The following is a 21846-nucleotide window of genomic DNA, read 5'->3' as shown; positions in this document are numbered from 1 at the left end:
CCACGACAGCACTTGTCTCCTTTCTTTCTTCATTCCTTTCTTGTTTCCCTTCTTTTCTTATATTCCATTTAATGTGTGTGTGTGTGTGTGTGTGTGTGTGTGTGAGAGAGAGAGAGAGAGAGAGAGAGAGAGAGAGAGAGAGAGAGATTCATATGTGCCAGAATGCCAGGATGAGTGTGCAGAGGTCAGAGGATAGCCAATTCTCTCCTCCCACCTTTAGGATGGTCCCAAGGATAAAATTCAGCCATCAGCCAATTATCTGGTAAGCTCTTTAGCCACTGAGCCATCTCTCTGGACTCTATGTTTATAAAGTTTTATTTTTAGGGGGATGGTTTTTGGCCTGGATGTCAATTGGTTTAATCCAAGCACTCCGAGGCGGAGGCGGAGGCGGAGGCGGAGGCGGAGGCGGAGGCGGAGGCGGAGGCAGGTGGATTGTTGTGAATTGGAGGCAGGCCAAGGCTATATAGCTCAGGCTATATAACTAGTTCCAGGGTAGCCAAGGCTACCTACTGAGACAATGCCTCAACATTTATTCTTTCTTATTTAAAAGATTTATTTTTGGCATTCACCTTTAATCCCAGCACTTGGGAGGCAGAGGCAGGTGGATTTCTGAGTTCAAGGCCAGCCTGGTCTACAAAGTGAGTTCCAGGACAGCCAGGGATATACAGGTTTTTTGAGACAGGGTTTCTCTGTGTAACTCTGGTTGTCCTGGAACTCCCTCTGTAGACCAGGCTGGCCTTGAACTCAGAAATCCACCTGCCTCTGCCTCCCAAGTGCTGGGATTAAAGGCATGCATCACCACTGCCTGGCTCTTTTCTTTTCTTTTTTTCTTTTTTGGTTTTTCGAGACAGGGTTTCTCTGTATAGCCCTGGCTGTCCTGGAATTCACTTTGTAGACCAGGCTGGCCTTGAACTCAGAAATCCTCCTGCCTCTACCTCCCGAGTGCTGGGATTAAAGGCGTGCACCACCACGCCCAGCGGCTCTTTTCTGACAGAATCTCATGTAGTTCAGTTTGGTTTTTAATATATTATGACTTTTTATTCATTATGATTTAATTTATTTTTAAATGGAGCCAGGTGGTGGTGGCATACAACTTTAATCCTGGCCCTTAGGACGTAGAGGCAGGTGGATCTCTGTGAGTTTAAGGCTAGCTTCGTCTACAGAGTGAGTTCCAGGACCTCCAAGGCTACACATAGAAATCCTTTTTGAGAAAAGAAATAAAAAGAAAGAGAGAAAGAAAGAAAGGAAAGAAAGAAAGAAAAGAAAAGAATGTCACATGAACAGTCTAATAAAAGGGGCTGCTCTCTGATTTTGCAGACAAGGTGGTTAATAATGTGTTATTATTTTTATTTCTAGTGTTTCAAATTGCCTTGAAACCAGACAGCCTGGATTGCTTTCCCAAAATTACAATACCGTTAAGTTACTTTAAAATTACACGATTTCTTTTATTGCGAGGGTGTGTCACAGCTTGCAGGTGGAAGTCAGATAATTTACCTGAGTCAGTTCTTTCCTTCCACTCCAAGGGTCCCTGGAGCCGCGTCGGACCCTGATCACTGACTCCACCCACCCTTAGGCGAAAACGAGCGTATGACTGGAAAGGCGGTGCGTGAGAGTTAAAGCCAGAGTTTGGCTTGCAGAATACAGGCTTGGGGGCGTGGCTGGTTGCGTGGCTCTGGGTTGGGCGTGTCGGGGGCGTGACCTGTGCTGTATTCGACAGATCGCCGTGATATAGTGGGCGTGGTCTGGCGCGGGGGCGGGTCCTGAGGCCTTCCACACATACACACACCCCCAGCGGAGGCCCGGAAGGGACCATTCGCGCTTCCGTCTCCGCCGGGCCCTCACGGAGGGCGGAGTTGCGGCCCGAGGACGCGACGCGAGCCCAGTTCCGGCGAGGAGGCCGCGCCAGTGACAGCGATGGCGGCGGAGTCGGCGCTCCAAGTTGTGGAGAAGCTCCAGGCGCGCCTGGCTGCGAACCCGGACCCCAAGAAGGTGAGCGGCGGGCGGGCGGGCGGCGCGGGCGGGCGTTGGGCGCGGCGCGGGCCCTGTAACGGTCGCGGGCAGGGCGCAGTGGGGTTCTCCTCCGACCCGGAGCCAGGCCCCACGGAGCGGCGCGGGGCAGTGGGGAGTTCGCGGCCGGCGGGCGCACCCCGGCTGGGGGCTGAGGACTGGAGGGGCGGCCGGGCCTTGCGGCTCTCCCCGGGGTTCGGGCAGCCGCGCCAGCTGTTTCCCCGTTGCAGCCGAGCGACTCCGTCCGCTGCTTGGGGGTCCTGCGGCTCGAGGACCCCTGTGCTGTACCCTGCCCTTTAGCCGAGAAAACGGGGAACGCCTTGGGGTTTTTCGAGCTCTGCTCCTGGAGCTCGGGTCCTGGATGAGGGCGTGAGCGTGTTAACTCCGCTCTGACATACTGGAAGGTGGGACCAGGCTGTGATGAGCAACCATGTTTAATTGCACTTAACTACTTTGTTGCTCCTTTTTAGAAACTGTTACTTTTTAAATACATTGTATCCCCTCGCGGTCCCCCGGGTGTCTAGGCTTCTCTGAGCTCTACGAAGAGGGTATGGTGGGAATTAGAATCGTTTTCACTGTAGTCTCTAGCCGAAAACACCAAAGGGTGTGACATGGCTTGTCAGCATTCTAGCCTGGGCCTGAGGTTCCTAAAAGGTGAAGTGTCCAGCGAGCTGAGTGGAAGAGGAAGTGGTGGAGGGAGACAGCGAGCGGACTTACACATGCAATCTAGGTTCCTAGCCAGCACCAGCTCGGGACTTTGGAGGAGTTCTCTGCTCGACCTGTCCCTTCTCTAGTTTCTTCCTGAAATACCAGCTAGACCCAAGTGCTCTTTATAAGTGTTAATCACCATCAGAATTTCCAGTCAGGGACCCCATTCACTCTTCTTGTTCCTAGTTGGGTCACTACCTCTCAACCTCCGGGCCACTTTTTAACTACCCTCCTTTAGCTCAGAGATACACTTCTTCAGAAGCTGTTGTTATAAGTCAGCGAAAACGTAAATGTTTCAATTGTCTTGTGTTTTACTTTCTTTGGAGGCCTTGGGGACCTTTGGTCAGACATATTTACAAGTTCTTTTTACAATAACCCTTTGTGGGCATCTAATAAATGGTCATTATTTCCAAGTCCCAGATTGTCTTTCTGAACACTATAAGATTTGTGACTGACCTTAAAGTAACCACCCTCATTTTGTTGTTTCTGCCATCAGGTTAAAAAAAATAAAAATCCTCCATGTAATATAATATCTGTAGGGTTTTTTTCCCCCATTAGAATTTAAATTTTGGAATGGTCTATTTGTGCATGAAATGTCAAGTTAGAAAAAGGTTAAGTAAATTTTCTTAAACTCCTAATAATTATTTAAAAGGGTGTTTGGTGGTTTTTGTTGTTGTTGTGTTTGGTGTTATTGGCAGGGACTCATATGCTAACACTAGTAGGCAAGGCCTCTACCTCTGACAGCCCTAATTTGGCTTTTCATTTCCCAGAGAGAAAATTACCTTGGGGCTGGGGATGTATTTCAGTAGCAGCTATGTGAGCTCTTGGCTTCTGTACCCACTGGGGAGGGAGAACTGAATGTGTTGTGAAGAGAGAGGTGAGGAAACTGTTGAGAGACCCCTGTGCAAAGGACCTGAAACGTTGATATTCAGAAACACGCTGACTGCAAAGAGAAAATTGCAAGCCTGCACGCTGGCTTTCCAACCTCCTTTTAACATAGCAAGCTCTCACAGGTTTGTGAAGTGGCAAGATGATTATAGAGCAGTATTGAATTTGCAACCAAATCTTGCTTCCAGACCATTATTAGCCAAAAGGCTGATTCCACACCTGTGTTTTTGGGATTCCTGCTATTGGATTTTGGTGTTTTAAGTGTAAATTAACTATGTATTCACTCTGCCTTCATCTAGCCTCTAGGCTCACTTGTTAGAGACCTTACTGGGAGATGACTTAGCTTTTGCTCCTATCACTGGATTGGAAACAATTTTCATGACAGATAAAGTTAGCAGTCCTTTATCAGGTTTTGAGTGTAAAAACTATGAAGCCCATAGATTGGTGGTAGGTGGAGAATGAGGGGGTCACTGCTGGGAACTGGTTAGCTCTAAGACTGGAAGTGGAGAACCCAAGATTCCTATGTATGGGACTGTGTAAACTTTTGTTATTTCTGTCATCTGCTACCAGTTTTTGCTGGGCTACGTTGGGTTGACAGCGCTGGTTTCCATCTACTTGAGGATATCCATAGTCCTCTCTGCTTGTTGTTGCTTCATTCTTGGAAGTCACTGACTGAAAACTGGGGATGGTGAAGTCTTTTTCTCTTATATTGGGCTAAATCAGCTTGAACATCTCAAGAGTTTTCATTGTGTCTGCTAGACCAAAGGTAGGCCACAGGCAATACTCACTTTGCCAGTCTGTACAAAGCCTTGAGATCAACACATCCTCTTTGACTTCTGACTCCATTTCTCTCTCTTGGCTATGTAGTGGTCCTGTAATTGTGTTTTGTGACCTTTGCCACATGAACTGTAAGCTGTCAAGTAGCATGGTGCTGAGAAAGAGTACCTGCTTTCTTCTTTCCTGTGAAATACTCTGGGCATGAGTTAGGTGTCTGTGTCTCTCCTTTTAAGGACAGTGATATTAGTTTCTTGGCTTTTTAGGCAAGTATGGAACAACCCTAGACCCAGGTTCAATGTCAGCAAAATAGGAGAACAATACCCACTAGACAGGGTCAAATAAGACAAACTTACCATGATTCCGGGCACATGGTGGATGGCATATAAATGTCCCCTTCTTGGGCTGGGCAGTGGTGGCCTACGCCTTTAATCCCAACACTTGGGATGCAGAGGCAGGCGAATTTCTGAGTTTGAGGTCAGCCTGGTTTACAGAGTGAGTTCTAGGACAGCCAGGGCTACACAGAGAAACCCTGTCTCGAAAAACCAAATGGGGGGGGGGGGGAGTCCCCTTCTCCAGGGACCACCATTATAGGAGAACCACCCATTTTAACTCTTTCCAGTAACTCCAGATTTCCCTTTGAGAAAATGTTATTAGCCTTAACCTTTGCATAATGTTTCCTAAGTTGGATCATAGAGGAAGTGGAGAGTTTAAGTATAATTTTTACTTCATTAAGTTTCATATTCCCCAGATACACCACTGGGCCTCTTATACCCAGTCAAACAAGATTGTCACCTGTGATTCAATTGCTCTGCCTAGAGACAATGTTAAGTAATTATGGGAGTAAAATGACCAGAAAAACATACTTGTTGCTCCACCTTGTAGTAATATGACCGATTACAGCCTGGACTATAAAAACAAGTCTTGCTGTCTAATATTTAAAAATGAAGGTAGAGCCAGGCGTGGTGGCGCATGCCTTTAATCCCAGCACTCGGGAGGCAGAGGCAGGCGGATTTCTGAGTTCGAGGACAGCCTGGTCTACAGAGTGAGTTCCAGGACAGCCAGGGCTATACAGAGAAACCCTGTCTCGAAAAACCAAAAAAAAAAAAAAAAAAAAAAAAAAGGCAGATAGTTATCTATTTTGTTTTATGGTTTTTCTGTTTGTTTGTTTTTGTTTTTTTGAGACAGGGTTTCTCTGTGTAGCCCTGGCTGTCCTGGAACTCACTCTGTAGACCAGGCTGGCCTTGAACTCAGAAATTCGCCTGCCTCTGCCTCCCAAGTGCTGGGATTAAAGGCGTGTGCCACCACGCCCGGCTTATGTTGGGTTTTTTTTTTTTTTAAGGTTCATTTTTATTTTTTATGTGTATGAGTTTTACCTGCATATATGTATGTTCACAAGATGCATGCCTGATGCCCATGGAAGCCAGAAGAGGGCACTGAGTCATGGAGAACTGGGCTTACAGACAGCTGTGAACTGCCATATGGGTTCTGGGAACTGAACCCAGGTCCTCTGCAAGAGTAGCCAGTGATCTTAACCACTGGGCCATCTCTTGAGCCCTGTTTTTTTGGTTTTTTTTTTTTTGTTTTTTTTTTTTGTTTTTTAGAAAAAGATTTATTTATTATATGTAAGTACAGTGTATCTGTCTTTAGACAAGGAAGCCAGGTCTTGTTATGGATGGTTGTGAGCCACTATGTGGTTGCAGGGATTTGAACTCAGGACTTCTGGAAGAGTAGTCAGTGCTTTTTTTTCTAACCGCTAAGCCATCTCTCCAGCCCCTGTTTTGACTCTTTAAAAATTGAAATAGCCGGGCGGTGGTGGTGCCCGCCTTTAATCCCAGCACTCGGGAGGCAGAGGCAGGCAGATTTCTGAGTTCAAGGCCAACCTGGTCTATAAAGTGAGTTCCAGGACAGTAGGGCTATACAGAGAAACCCTGTCTCGAAAAAGAAAACAAGAAAATTGAAATAGTTGTGCATATATGTGTTCTATATGCATATAACCAAATAGGTTCAATCTCCTGTTGATTTATACACATGTATGTGGGTGCCCCCGGAAGCCAGCAGAGGGCATCAGGTGCTCTAAAGCTGGCGTAACAGGTGGCTGTGACGTGCCAGATGGTGCTGGGAACTGAACTTGGATTCTCTGGAAGAGCAACAACTGTTCTTTTTTTTTTTTTTTAAAGATTTATTTATGAGTTCATTGTCACTGTCTTCAGACACACCAGGAGAGGGTATCAGGTCCCATTACAGATGGTTGAGAGCCACCATGCGGTTGCTGGGAATTGAACTCAGGATGTCTGGAAGAGCAGCCAGTGTTCTTAAACCTCTAAGCCATCTTTCCAGGCCCCTGTTTTTGCTTTTGAGTGAGGATTTACTCAATATGTAGCTCAGGCTAGCATCAGACTTTGTGTGCTAGGGTTGGTTACAAGGGTATATATACTACCACAGCTGGCTCAGTTATCTGTTTTACACTGGTGTACCTGACCACACTCCCTGTATGGAAAGTGTTTATATGCACTTACCCATTCTTAGAAAAAGGCTTAGCAATCCTGATATCCATTGGAAATTCCGTAAGTAGGGATTGTCTGAGCAGTGTCTGGTCCAGGATCCAGGGTAGGACATGGAAAGAGTGTTGGCTGATGAGTGAGATGATTAGGGAGGAGCATGTTTAACCTTTATGGTGTTGCAGACACCGTGACTAAGCACTGCACATGGTTTGTCCCAATGAATCCTCACAGCTTGCAGCACATGGAGACTAGTTTTGATTTGCAGATGAAGTAATTAAGGTTCAGGGAGGTTACTGACTTGCACATGATCAGCCAAGAAGCTGAGACGACCTCTCTCTCTCTCTCTCTCTCTCTCTCTCTCTCTCTCTGTCTCTTGAGCTTTGCTCTACCAGTTTTGACCTAGTTTTAGAGTCTTCAGAAAGGAAATGGGCAAACCCAAATCTTTCTGATCTACCCAGACATGTTTGATCATTATTAACAGCAAAGCTGAGATGCCAGCAACTCAGATTGGTCTTGGGTTCCCATTTGTGTTGACACTTGTGTTAAACACTATCCCTTAAGGAGGTCTGTAGGTCCTCTCTTCCTTCTTGTTCTGCTTTAGATATACAAGTCTGTAGATGATTTCCCTAAATTTGCTGCCTTTCACAGTCCTCTGCAAAGTCATAATTGCTGATGGCTGTGTTTGATTGTTTTTTTTTTTTATTTTGTTTTGTTCTGTTTTTGTGGGGAGGGGCAGAATCTCTCTCCCTCTCTGAAACCCATATGACCTTTGAACTCTAGGTGATCCGTCTACCTCAGTTTCCTAAATGCTGAGATTATAGACATTAGTCACTATACCAGGCCAGTTAGTGAGGGTTTTTTAAGTCATTATTTAGTTTCTGTATGGATGTTTTGCTTGCATGAATGTCTGTGCACTTCATGTGTGCTTGGAGGCTAGAAGAGAGCATCGGAACTAGGATTAGAGATGATTTGAGCCTCCATGTGAGTGTTGGGAATCAAACGCAGGTCCTCTGGAAGAGCAGCCAATGAGCCATTTCCCCAGTCCCATTTAGTGAGTTTTAATTCACTTCTCTGTCTCTTCTTTCCCCTTGGCGAAGAAAGTAGTTAAAAACACATAATCTAGCCAGGCTTGGTGACATAGTCCTGTATGTAACCCTGCTGCTATTCCAGAGGCTAAGGCAGGAAGTTCAGAAGTCAACGCCAAGCCTGATCTCTAAATGTGAAAAGAAGGCTAGGTTAGGGGCTGGAGAGATGACTCAGTGGTTAGGAGCACTGACTGCTCTTCCAGAGGTCCTGAGTTCAAATCCCAGCAACTGAGTGGTGGCTCCCAATCATCTGTAATGGGATCTGATGCCCTCTTCCAGGGTGTCTGAAGACAGCTACAGTGTACTTACATACATAAAATAAATTTTAAAAAATGATGTCACTTCAGCATGCCAGAACTTAGGGGAAAAAAAGAAGGTTAGGTTATAGCTTGGCGATAGAGTACTTGTCAGCATAGTTAATCAATAGGTTCAATCTCTAGTATTATAAACAAAAAACCCTAAAAGCCACAAGAGAGGGCTTAGGAGACATAATACATTTGGTAACATGCTTGCTTCAGGAGCTTTTCGCTCTGAGTTCAGTCTCCTGTACCTATATAGAAATGCTGTGCATGGTGTCACACTTTTGTAATTCTGTGTTGGAGAGGCAGAGACAGAAGGAGCCCCGGAACTCAATGATCAGTGAACTTAGCCTAATTGATGAGCTCCAGGCCAGTGATAGACCTAGCATCAAGGGAGGTGGCAGTGATTGTTGGTTTTTTGAGACTGGGTCCCTGTTTAGACTAGGCTGTCCACCTCCCCTCACCTAAACAGTGCTGGGGTTAACAGCATGCACTGCCATGCCTAGCATGATGATTGTTGTCCTGCCCTCCGCAGACATATGTGTGTATACAGCACCCACAATTTTAAAAACCTCACAGAAGAAACCAGAGACTGGAAAACCATATAGACTAAAGTAAATCTTGTACTGTTTGTGTCTTGGACTAGTGACAAAGCATCTCTGAGCCTTTCTCCACGCTCTAAGATGCAAATAGCATCCATAGTTGTTACTATGAAGGACGGAGCTCCGAGCAAGTATCTCACCACCAGATAGTATCATCTACCTCAGAGAAGATCCATATGACAATAGAAATTAATATTTGTTTTCTTCTTTCTGCAGCTATTGAAATATTTGAAGAAACTTTCCATCTTACCTATCACAGTAGACATTCTTGTGGTAAGAATTTTTTAATTGTAACTATTATGTATTGCAGATGTTTCCCACTATAGCATGTGTAAAGGGACGCTTACAGAGGTTAGGCTTTACAATGAAAGAAGCCAGGTACAAACCACTGTTTGCTTTATGATTCTGTTTATATGAAATGTCCAGAATGGGCTAATCCATAGACAGAAAGTAGATAGGTGTGTGATTGTTAGGGCTTAGGGAACTGGAAGGAACAGTTTCTCTTTTCACATTCTAGAGTTAGGTTGTGGGAAGTATGAGGAATTATGAGGAGGTAAGTATGAAGAAAGTTCTAGAAATCACCATACTTTAATGTACTTTGTCATGTGACAAGGTGGGCCAGCATGTTGGAAGCAGCTCAGGGTGGTGTGCATGATAGACAAGTGTGCTCAGCCAGGCTGCATGACTATTTCCTGGTACTTGAATGTTGGGTCAAAATTTTTGGTTCAAAATTTAAAGATTTATTCTTTTACTTACATGTATGGGCTTTATGTGTGACTTTATGAGTGTTTACATGCCCAAAGAGAACCCAGGCCCTCAGATTCTCTCAGATTGGAGTTGTAGGCAATTGGGAGCTACCTGATGTGGGTGCTGGAATTGAATTTCTGTCCTCTGCAAGAGCAGTAATTTCTCTTAACTGCAGAGCCATCACTCTGTGTCCCTCAACCTGAAATTTAAACACACGGGGTACATGAGAGATAGGTGAGGGTTTGAGTGCTTACTGATCTTCTAGAGGATCCCAGGTCAGTTGTCAGCATTCATATCAGGCAGCTCGATACTTCCTTTAGTTAACTCCAGTTGGCCTCTGAGGGCAGCTGTTCACACATGGGGTACACTTATACACACACACACACACACACACACACACACACACACACACACAGAAGCATAAATATTTTTTAAAAATTAATGCATGAAAAGAATATTGGCTTTGGGATCTACTACTCATAGATTCTAATTCTAGAAAACTTTTAGGCTGGCATGGCTGTGTGCACCTTTGTAGGTGATTCAGAGTTCAAGGCCAACCTGGTGTACATACTGAACCCTGTCTTTTTGAAAGAGAGAGAGAGAGAGAGAGAGAGAGAGAGAAAGAAAGAAAGAAAGAAATCCAATTTCCATTGCTTTCCGCTGATTCCTTCCTTAAGGGTTGTGATGAGCACTTTCACTGTCTCCAAGAGAGCGAGCTGGATCAAACCCCACCCCTCCTGTTTCATTCTGTGCCTCTGGGCTGTCCTGATGGCCTTACATAAACCTGTGGGCTTTGTTACTTTGTGTCAGACATTTGGGTCTAGGCTACAGAGTAACTTAGTCTAAGGCGTAGGCATTTTAGGAGGGATGTTTCTTGCTTTTCTCTATAGAAAACCATGCCCTTGGTTTCACAATCCTCATTCAGTCAATCCCTGTGTTACGTTTGTAGGAGACTGGGGTAGGGAAAACAGTGAACAGCTTTCGGAAGCATGAGCAAGTAGGAAACTTTGCCAGAGACCTGGTGGCCCAGTGGAAGAAGCTGGTTCCAGTAGAGCGGTAAGAACATTTCTTCTCTGCTTGTTTGGCTTCACATGTCAAATTAACTATGTGACCTCAATTACAAAAACAACCCAGGGTTATTGTAAGTTATTGTAGAATATATGGTAAAGTATTAAGAATAAATTTTTCTTGCTCTCTTACCCTCTTGTTCTTGCTCGTTTGTCTCTCTTACTCTTGCTTCCCGCTTGCCCGTTCTCTCCCCATTCCCTTCCCCACTCTCTCCACATGGCCATGGCTGGCCTCTGCTTCTCTACTCTTCTCCCTCTCTCTGCCTTTCGACAAGAAACGCCTTAAAAGCAAAAACAAAACAAACCATACCACACACACCAAACAAAAAGCAAAAACCAAACCAAAAAGAATAAAATTTTTCTTGCAACCTGTGGGGGAAGGGAGAGCTCTGGCCCTAAAGGTTGTCCTCTGGCCTCCACATGTCCATGATGCAGGCATCTCGTGGGAATAAGTACATAAAAATGCAAGCAAATATTTTTTTCTTAAATTCTTTTTTTTTTTTTTTTTTTTTAAAGATTTATTTATTTATTATATGTAAGTACACTGTAGCTATCTTCAGACACTCCAGAAGAGGGCGTCAGATCTTGTTACAGATGGTTGTGAGCCACCATGTGGTTGCTGGGATTTGAACTCTGGACCTTCGGAAGAGCAGTCGGGTGCTCTTACCCACTGAGCCATCTCACCAGCCCCCTTAAATTCTTTTTGGTTGGTTGGTTTTGGTTTTTGAGACAGGGTCTCTCACTATAGCCATGGTGGAACTCAAGACCAGGCTGGCCTTGAACTCAAGAGATCTGTCTGCCTATGCTTGTGAGTGCTGGAATTAAAGAAATGGGGCTGACATGCCAGGGCACAATTCTTTTTAATGTTGAACATTAACACTTTGTTAGGTGTGTTTTGTTTTCTTTTGTTGGGGGCTTGATGCTGAGGACTGAGCACAGGCTCTCTCACATACTAAGCATACTAAGGGTGGAGGTGGCTGGGCACGTGGTCAGAGATCCGAGGATAGGTTTGGAGAGTCAGTTTTTTTTCTGCCACCATGGGATTGGACTCAGGTTTTCAGGCTTGCATGGCAATAATTATCTGTTGAGCCATCAGGCTGCCCTCAATATCTTCTTTTAACACACCGGCTCATTCTAATCTAGCCTTGGACATGCTATTAACACGATGACCTTGAACATCTGATTCCCCCAACAATCCTATTTTAGCCTCCTTGGTACTGGGATTTTAGATGTGAGCCAGGTGTGGCCTGGTCTTTGTTGTTTGTTTTGTTTTGTGGTGAGACCAGGTCTTCTGTAGCCCATTGGCCTTGAATTTGCTTTGTAGCAGAGGATGGCTTTGAACTTGTGATTATCCTGACCCAACTGTGCCCTCCATGGCTGAGGTTGAGGTCTGTGACTTTGTCTAAGAGATTTATGCTGAGGTCTACTTCTGCTTCTGCTTTTATTTTAGAAATAGTGAGGCCGAGGATCAGGATTTTGAGAAGAACAATTCCCGTAAGCGTCCCAGAGATGCTCTTCAGAGGGAGGAGGAGTTGGAGGGGAACTACCAGGAAAGCTGGAAACCCTCTGGTAGCCGGTCCTACAGCCCTGAGCACAGACAGAAAAAACACAAAAAACTTTCTGAGCCTGAAAGGCCTCACAAAGTGGCTCACAGTCACGAGAAGAGAGATGAAAGGAAGAGGTGTCACAAAGTGTCACCACCATATTCTTCAGACCCCGAGTCATCTGACTATGGCCATGTTCAATCCCCTCCACCTTCAAGTCCTCATCAAATGTATACAGACCTCTCCAGGTCCCCAGAGGAGGACCAGGAGCCCATCATCTCACACCAGAAGCCAGGAAAAGTCCACAGTAATACCTTTCAGGACAGACTAGGGGTTAGTCACCTGGGTGAACAAGGAAAAGGGGCTGTTAGCCACCACAAGCAGCACAGATCTTCACACAAGGAGAAGCACCCTGCAGATGCCAGAGAGGATGAGAAGATCTCTGCTGTGAGCAGAGAGAAGTCACACAAAGCCTCTTCCAAAGAGGAAAGCCGAAGACTACTGTCAGGGGACAGTGCCAAGGAGAAGCTGCCCTCTAGTGTTGTTAAGAAAGACAAGGACAGAGAAGGCAGCAGTCTCAAGAAGAAGTTTTCACCTGCCTTAGATGTTGCTTCAGACAACCACTTTAAAAAGCCCAAACACAAGGACTCCGAGAAAGCCAAATCTGACAAAAACAAGCAGAGTGTAGATGGCGTGGACTCAGGACGAGGGACAGGAGACCCATTGCCCAAAGCCAAGGAGAAAGTTCCCAACCACCTGAAGGCTCAGGAGGGGAAAGTAAGAACTAACGCAGATGGAAAGTCAGCAGGCCCGCTCCACCCTAAAGCGGAGGAGACAGATGTGGACGATGAGTTTGAGCGGCCCACGATGTCCTTCGAGTCCTACCTCAGCTATGACCAGCCCCGGAAGAAAAAGAAGAAGGTTGTGAAAACGTCCAGTACAGCACTTGGAGAAAAAGGACTTAAAAAAAAGGACTCTAAAAGCACTAGTAAAAACTTGAACTCAGCTCAGAAATTGCCCAAAGTCAACGAAAACAAGTCAGAGAAGTTGCAGCCAGCTGGAGCCGAACCCACCAGGCCTCGAAAGGTAACTCTGCTTCCTGCCTGCCAGGCTGCTTGTCCTGCTGTCCTATGACTGGTTGAGTTCTGATTGTTATTATTAATATTCTCGAGCTTGCTAGCACTTAGAGTGGATAGTGCGCAGGATAAGATTTGTTCTGGGCTAGGGAGGAAGCGTGTGTATAGTATAGTATAGTATAGTATAGTATACAGTGCTCACTGAGAGGGTATGAGAGCCTACATTTACTTCTTAGCACCTCAAAATTTTCCAAGACATTTTTTGCCCTATTGACATTTATTTCTTTATGTAAATGGTGTCATTCGTGACTTGGTTAACTACTGCAGGGGAGAAAGCTGATTACAGGGTGGGCTCTGCACTGTGTCTCTTGCAGGTCCCTACTGATGTGCTGCCAGCATTGCCAGACATCCCCTTACCTGCCATTCATGCCAACTACCGGCCCCTTCCTTCCCTTGAGTTGATTCCCTCCTTTCAGCCAAAGCGAAAAGGTAATTTTGGACATCTTTTTATTGATTTTTAGTTTTTTGAAACAGGGTCTCATTACATAGCCTTGGCTGGCCTGAAACTCACTTTGTAGGCGAGGCTGGCTTTAAACTCAGATTCACCTGTCTCCGCCTCCCAAGTGCTAGCATTAAAGATTATATTTTTATTTTGCCTGTATTAGTGTTTTGCTGGCATTTGTGTCTATTCACCAAGTGTGTGTGGTACCCAAGGAGGCTGGAGGAGTCAATGTTGGGGCCCTTGGGACTAGAGTTACAGAAGTGGTGAGCTGCCGTCTGGGAGCTCTTCACCATGTAGTGTAGACCTTTTGTGACTTGGCTTTCTTCTTTCTACAGCTTTCTCTTCACCCCAGGAAGAAGAAGAAGCTGGGTTCACAGGACGCAGAATGAATTCTAAGATGCAGGTGTATTCTGGTTCCAAGTGTGCCTATCTCCCCAAAATGATGACATTGCACCAGCAGTGTATCCGGGTGCTTAAGAATAATATTGACTGTGAGTTACCAACCTCGCAAGCGCTTTGCTCCACTGGGACTTTGTCACTGGGAGCTTGGCTGCCATTCAGCACTCACCTGCCCACCTCTGGTTTCTCTGCAGCTATCTTTGAAGTAGGAGGAGTCCCCTATTCTGTTCTTGAACCTGTCTTGGAGAGGTGCACACCTGATCAGCTCTACCGGATAGAGGAATGCAATCATGTGAGTGTCCTCAGTGGGAACAGTGCGCCTCCCCGGCTCTGTTTCCAAAGGTGGCTTGGTCTCTAGATCTGCTGTGGCAGAAGGGCAGGTCAGAGGGCAAATCACAGCTCTGGGCATGTTTGTTTTGCGAGTCTGGGCCTTTAAACAAGCATTTTTGTGCCTGTTCCTGGGATCCTTCTTTGTTTTGATTGTTTGGGGTGGGGGGTTTGGCTTTGTTTTTTTAAGACAGAGTCTGGCTCTCCTGGAACTCACTGTGTAGACCAGGCTAGCCTCAAACTCAGAAACCCACCTTCCTCTGCCTCTTGGGTGCTGGGAATAAAGGTGTGAGCAACTTCTACCCTGCTACCTGCTATCTTTTTTTTTTTTTTTTTTTTTTTTAAAGATTTATTTATTTATTATATGTAAGTACACTGTAGCTGTCTTCAGACACACCAGAAGAGGGCATCAGATCTTGTTACAGATGGTTGTGAGCCACCATGTGGTTGCTGGGATTTGAACTCCGGACCTTTGGAAGAGTAGTCGGGTGCTCTTACCCACTGAGCCACCTCACCAGCCCCTTTTTTTTTTTTTTTAAGATTTATTTTTATTATTATACATAAGTACACTGTAGCTGACTTCAGACACACCAGAAGAGGGCGTCAGATCCCATTACAGATGGTTGTGAGCCACCATGTCATTGCTGGGAATTGAACTCATGACCTTTGGAAGAGCAGTCAGTGCTCTTACCCCCTGAGCCATCTCTCCAGCCCCCCCCCCCGCCCCCTTTTTTTTTTTTGAGACAGGGTTTCTCTGAGTAGTCCTGGCTGTCCTGGGACTCACTCTGTAGACCAGGCTGGCCTCGAACTCAGAAATCCACCTGCCTCTGCCTCCCAAGTGCTGGGATTAAAAGGTAAAGGCGTACACCACTGCCTGGCATTTTTTTTTTTTTTTTTTTTAATTTAGTGATTTGCCTTCTTCCTAGTATTGTGGTACTGCTACTAAGTCAACCTGCCTCCCCCATACTATTAGGCATCGGGTCCTGTGTAGGTAAAGGGGAGATAGGAAGGAGAGCGTGTACACAAGTCATGCCTTGGTCCTGGTTTCAGGTATTAATTGAAGAAACAGATCAGTTGTGGAAAGTTCACTGTCACCGAGACTTTAAGGAAGAAAGGCCAGAAGAGTATGAGTCCTGGAGGGAGATGTACCTGAGGCTTCAGGACGCCAGAGAGCAGCGGCTGCGCCTGCTCACAAACAACATCCGCTCTGCTCATGCCAATAAGCCAAAGGGTAAGGAAGCGCAGCTGAGCCTTCTGTCCAGGCTGCTCCCGAGTGCGGGTTCACAGGCCCCGCAAACCTTAGAAAGCTCTAGACCAGTGGCCATGGGTTGTGACTCCTTCTGGGGGGTTCAAAAAGTCTTTCACAGGGGTTGCCTAGAACCATTGGAAAACACACATAAACTTACATTACCATTCATAACAGTAGCAAAATTATAGTCAGGAAATAACAGTAAAATACTTTTATAGTTGGGGATCACCACACATGAGGAACTGTATTTTTTAAGATTTATTTATTTATTTTTGTGTATGAGTACATTGTTGCTGTCTTCAGACACACCAGAAGAGGGCTTTGGGTTCCATTACAGATGGTTGTTGTGAGCCACCATGTGGTTGCTGGGAATTGAACTCAGGACCTCTGGAAGAGCAGTCAGTGCTCTTAACCGCTGAGGAACTGTATTAAAAGGTCACAACATTAGGAAAGTTGAGAACCACTGCTCTAGACCCTCACATTGGCAGCAGTTCCTTTGAGTATGAAGGTAAATATTGATGTTTGTATTTCTACTCAGGACGACAAGCAAAGATGGCTTTTGTCAACTCTGTGGCCAAGCCACCAAGAGATGTCCGAAGAAGGCAGGAGAAGTTTGGAACCGGGGGAGCAGCTGTTCCTGAGAAAGTCAGGTAAAATCTCTCTGCTGCAAGAGCATTACCCTGAAGGAGAGCTGGGGGGCAGGAAGTGACTCATTTGTGGTGGAGTCACTCAGTGGAGAGTGTTCTTGAGTGGTTACCAGAGCTGTACCTTCCTCTTGGCCTTTGCTTAGGTGATCATTTCTGCTACATGCATGTGTTCTTGTAGGCAGAGAACAGGACCTGACTCAAGAACGGGCCCCTTCTGCATTAATTTTTCTCACTTATACCCCAAAACTGTTTTTATGTTTGAAGATATAGCTATGCCAATAAAATGCTTAAGCCTAGGTTGATTCTCACACCGGTGTTACCAGGCAGATGGCTGGTGTGCACTTGTGATCCTAGTGCTGGGGAGCGAGTCCCCGGCCAGCCTAGCCTGTGCAGTGAGCGCTGGGTCTCAGTAAGACTCTGTCTCATAGCCAGGTAGCTCCTGAGAAATAACAGCCAAGGCTGACTTGGCCTCCACATGAACAGATGCCCTGGTACCCACATCTGCATACATATAAAAGAAAACAAATTTCCAGGGTGACTAGATTTTTTAGGGCACATGAGCATTTCCAAATTATAGACTGACATTTTAACAGGAAAAGCTTAGTGTGACTGTCACTCTCAATAAAGGGCTAACAGCTGTATCTGAATCTTCACCAGCACTCAGTGTACCAGGCCCACTGCACAGAGCCCCAGTGAAGTCACCCAGCAACAGCTCTGTTGAGATTGTGTGCTCCCAGCTAATTGTCAGCTTTGTCTGTATTGCAGGATAAAGCCAGCGCCATATACAACAGGAAGCAGCCATGTTCCTGCCAGCAACAGCAGCAGCAACTTCCACTCCAGTCCTGAGGAGCTGGCCTATGATGGGCCCAGTACTAGCAGTGCCCACTTAGCTCCTGTGGCCAGCAGTTCTGTTTCCTATGATCCCAGGAAACCAGCTGTGAAGAGTAAGCAACTTTGGTGGGAACAGGGCTGTGGGCCAGTAGGGATCCTGACACAGATGTTAACTGAGCCAAGGACAGGCTGGCCCTCCTCAGGTGTTTCGTGTTTATTAGCTCATGGTGAGACCTGTTGCTGCTCTGGGAAGCTGCAGGGTCTGGGTACTATTGAATGTGTGAGTTGGAAAGTTAAATTGTCGGCATTGTGGCCTCAAGAGTCAGCAAAGACTTCTGATTTGCCTCTTAAGCCGCCATGAGCACAGCGGCCAGTCTTGGAAAGCTGTGGTGTCAGAGGTACTGGTGGTTCTGCACCTACAGGGTCTGGTAGAGTCTGCCCCATTTCATGGGGATTCTCTGACAGCTTTTCAGACAGTTCCTGCTAGTCACTTCATTTGTGTGTAGAGTGAAGTACACAGCCAGGGAATACAAACTCAGTCTGGCTTTGCGTGGTGCATGTCTGTGCTACATCAGTCTGAAGCCACTGACTCCTTTGTCTTCACAGAAATTGCTCCGATGATGGCCAAGACCATTAAAGCATTCAAGAACAGATTCTCCCGGCGATAAACAGGACTTGCCTTGGAGGTTGAGTCTGGAAGCAGGAATACAGGGACGGTGGGGACAGGAGAAGAGGATATCTACAGAAGACCCATATCTTTTGCTTTGTGGAACTTTTGGCCTCTTGACTCCTGTACACTTCCATGTGTCCCACTGTGTGCCTCAGCCCTGCACCCTGCTTGTAGCACACTTCAGATTTCTGAAGACAGTATGAGCCTCAGTCCTACTGAGGACTTTAAGATCAGTTATACTTTTGTTGCTAATTAGCATCTTTGTAAACTATAAGACATAGTTTTAATAATAAATATTGCCCCCAGATGTATTTATAATAACCCCAGGGTTTTTTGTTTTTTTTTTTCCTTTTTTTTGTTTTTTTCTTTTTGTCCTCTATATTTAGCCTTTTACTTTCCAGGTCCTTTATTAAAGTTAGATGAGCCTAGCAAAAGCCATTCTTGTCCTGGGTCAGCTCTTCTGAGTAGACACTGGTCAAAGGGCACCTTCAGAGCCAGTGTGTTGCTCCAAGCCCATATACAGGGCCAGGAGTGAGAGTGCCAGAATGCCTGTCCTCCAGCGAGCCTCCCTGTTAAACCCTCAGAGTTCCTTGATGGGCGCTTTTCTTTCTTCAGTAGTGTTTGCTAAAGAAGGCTGTTTGCAAAGTCTATAGTCCTTTGTGCATCATCTTCAAATCACACTCCTCTTCCCTGTTTTCAGGCTTGCTGGAGGACAGACCCTTAAGATATGAATTTATGTAGGACCTCAGCAGTTTTATAATCCTAGTTTCTGGTTCAGTATTTTACATACACACCTGCCCTTATTTTGCCTTTCCCTGCACTGTGGGGAAACAGACATAGCAGGGCTTTTGTAGCTCTGAGTGTGATTTTGGGGGGTTGAAATGCCAGCACTTTATTCTCTTGTTCTCTATGAATTCCTACCAGGAGTGAATGATTTAAAGCACTGTAGTGCTGTGGAACTTGCTTTTGTTTGAAAGGAAAGGTGCTGATGTGCCCAGAGGAACGGTATTGTGCTGTGGCCAGCAGAGAACTCTGTGCAGCCTCCGCCTTCTGAGTGTTGGCCTTGGGAAGGGTGGATGGTCACCCTGGTCCCAGCCAACCAGTTCAGGAGGAAGATTCCCTATTTCTAGGTCGCATAAGGGCAAGGTTAGAGCTAGGAGGATAGTGCCAGCTTCTTCCTTCCTGTCAGAAAACGTGGAAGAGGACTCAATTGGCTATGAGCCAGGTGAAAGACACTATGAACTTGAGGGGACAGACAGCACTGGCACTGTGCCTATCCTGTTTTAGCACCCTCAAGACCTCAGGCTAGTGAAGACTCCCAAGGCAGTCCAGGAAACCTGCACAGATAAAGCTAGGCCCACCTTACTGTGCATTGCTATGCTGGGTCCCTGTTGCCATGGGACACAGGTATTGCTAAGTAAAACATTGTTTCTCTTGGTTGCTTGTTTCACCATACCACCTCTCAGCCTGACCTCAAACTCTAACATCAGGTCTCTTAGCTGACGTTAAAGGGACATTTGTACTAGGAGCCAGGCCCCTGCTGTCTAGAACAGCCTCCTTTCTAGGTGTTGACCACCTCAGATTTATGCCTTAGCTGTGTTTCAAGACTTCCCTTTGCCATTTTTTCCTATTGCAGGTTCGATTGTGTATGATTTAATTCCCTTTAGGAATTTGTAGGCCTAGGGAAAGAAAGGACATGCATTTGCCCGTCCCAATGTCAGCATCTGGTTTGGCACACAAAGATTTCTGAGGCACCCAGTTTACCTAGAGCCAGATTTTCTAGCCCTTCAAGAGTGTCTGTGTCAGGGATAGGACTGCTGAGAACAGTGAGGGCCCAGTGAGCAGCTGTCTCCACAGTCCCTCACCCCATGCACAATGGCCACAAAGCAGACACAGTCATGTTCAACTTTTGGTCACATTTGTGAAGACTCGTGCAATGTTTTCTGTGCTACACTACATACAGGTCACACATGATGGACTAGCCCTTTACATACAGATGACACATACAGAATAGCCCTTTGCGATCCTTGGCGTTCCAAGGGCTCTCAGGGGCTCACTTTCTCTGTTTTGGAGGCAGGAGGAGCAGGAGTGAGCACCACCCTGCTCTGCATTTGTATTTTGGTCCCAAAATGTAAATACAATTTTCTATGTTACTTTTTTGTGGTAACTACAAGATGAATATTTTAATTAGATAAGTTATACAAAAAGGAAAATCCCATGTCTAAATAAAAAGCAAAAAAATTCTACCTGCTGAGCCTTTCCTCATTTTGTAAGGGAAGAGAGGCCAATCACCAGATGCCTGCTTCACTAACCACTGATGGAGCTGCAAGCTCAGCCCAGTGTGGAGGCGGGGTTCAGCCGATCTCCGTAGGAGAGATTTTAAGGGAGCAAACATCTTCAGGGGGACAAAGGGAGCTAAGGTGGACATTTTCTGTGTATGGTCAACATTCATGCAGGGACCAAAGGAAGATTGCCATCTCTCAGCCTCCCCTGGGAAGGCTTTACCACTCTGTTGGCGTTGGCATTCTGGACCTTGTCTCCCTCACGTCAGACAATACACATTCACTCAGGCATTTACTTGCTTCTTTATGTTTTGTTTTGTTTTTTGGAGAAAGGGTTTCCCTGGCTGTCCTGGAACTCACTCTGTAGACCAAGCTGGTCTCGAACTCAGAAATCTGTCTCTGCCTCCCAAGTGCTGGGATTAAAGGTGTGCACCACCACTGCCTGGCTTTAATTGCTTCTTAAACGCCTAGGGTTGGGGTTTCTATCTAGAACACAGCAAGACCAGAGAGGAGTTCCAGAGACAACAACCAAAAAAACCCCAACAAAACAAAACAAAACCAAACAAAAACCAGGGTAAGGAGCAATTGTCCAGGGCCTGCTTTGTGTCACTGTCTCTTGTGATTCTTGGAAAGCCTGAGGCTGAGTTCGTAACTTCATTGTTAGGAACTGTGACTCTGAGGTGGGGTAGTATAGCCATGGTCAATAGCTTCAAGGGGCAGAAAGGAAAGATTGGAAACTCAGGTTCCCAGACTACAAAGATTTGAGCCCCTCTGGCTCTTGGTCTTTTCTCACAGGTGTGAAAGGTAAGTCTGTCTCACTCACCCTTGGCATCTTGAGATCATAAAGAACTTGGTAAGAACCTGCCATGTTGGCCGTGACTGAGCCGAACAACCCTGCATTTATCTGCTGGGTCAACAATTATCTCCTAGTTACCCAGTTCTGTTAGCCCTCCTCTTCTTTTTTTTTTTTAATTTATTTATTTATTATATGTAAGTACACTGTAGCTGTCCTCAGACACTCCAGAAGAGGGCATCAGATTTTGTTACGGATGGTTGTGAGCTACCATGTGGTTGCTGGGATTTGAAATTGGGACCTTCAGAAAAGCAGTCGACGCTCTTAACCACTGAGCCATCTTGCCAGCCCAGTGCTCCTCTTCTAAAAAGGAATCCTCTTCCCTCCTTTCTTTGCTTTAATGGATCTAGTTGGCAGTGTTAGAAGAGGCACATCAAAGCTAATTATGGAGCAGTGTATCTGGTGGGTTACTGTACCTGGAGTCTGTAAGTCAGTTCTTTGGCTCTTACATGTTGCTGAGCCTGCACCTGCATTACATCTTGCCCGTTAGGCACCTGCTCCATGCCAGACAACTTTTAGTCCCGATGCACTCTGGGTTCTCACATATGTGCTAGGGAGTCAGCCATATTGTTGCAGGTTGAGACAATATATAGCTCAGATTGGCCTTACAGTGATTCTCCTGCCTCAGCCTCTTGAAGGCTGCGATTACAACCATGTGTCACTGTAGCTTGTCTTTTGCTATTATGTTGGTTCATTCTTCCACCTGTCACTTTTTTTTTTTTTTAAGATTTATTTATTAGTATAAGTTCACTGTAGCTGTCTTCAAACACTCCAGAAGAGGGTGC

General features: G+C 45.8%; 1 protein-coding gene across 1 annotated transcript; it reads left to right on the top strand.

Moving 5' to 3' along the window:
- Nucleotides 1-1890: 1890 nt before the first annotated feature.
- Eloa (elongin A) lies at nt 1891-20170 on the top strand. The gene is made up of 11 exons (NM_013736.4): nt 1891-1989; nt 9084-9140; nt 10564-10670; nt 12132-13311; nt 13676-13790; nt 14139-14294; nt 14397-14494; nt 15580-15760; nt 16317-16428; nt 17191-17369; nt 17863-20170. The coding sequence occupies exons 1-11, from the start codon at nt 1915-1917 to the stop codon at nt 17922-17924; spliced, it is 2322 nt and encodes a 773-aa protein (NP_038764.2). The 5' UTR covers nt 1891-1914; the 3' UTR covers nt 17925-20170.
- The last annotated feature ends 1676 nt before the right edge of the window (nt 20171-21846 follow it).

This window comes from Mus musculus, chromosome 4, assembly GCF_000001635.26.
Source record: "Mus musculus strain C57BL/6J chromosome 4, GRCm38.p6 C57BL/6J".
NCBI classification, from domain to species: Eukaryota; Metazoa; Chordata; class Mammalia; order Rodentia; family Muridae; genus Mus; species Mus musculus.
This window is presented reverse-complemented; position numbering and strand designations above follow the sequence as displayed.

Bases quoted from the DNA above. Each gene is read 5' to 3' on its own strand.
- Eloa (NM_013736.4), top strand. From the start codon at position 1,915: ATGGCGGCGGAGTCGGCGCTCCAAGTTGTGGAGAAGCTCCAGGCGCGC. The intron at 1,990-9,083 runs GTGAGCGGCGGG...TTCTTTCTGCAG, and splicing joins CGAACCCGGACCCCAAGAAG to CTATTGAAATATTTGAAGAA. The intron at 13,791-14,138 runs GTAATTTTGGAC...TTCTTTCTACAG, and splicing joins CTTTCAGCCAAAGCGAAAAG to CTTTCTCTTCACCCCAGGAA.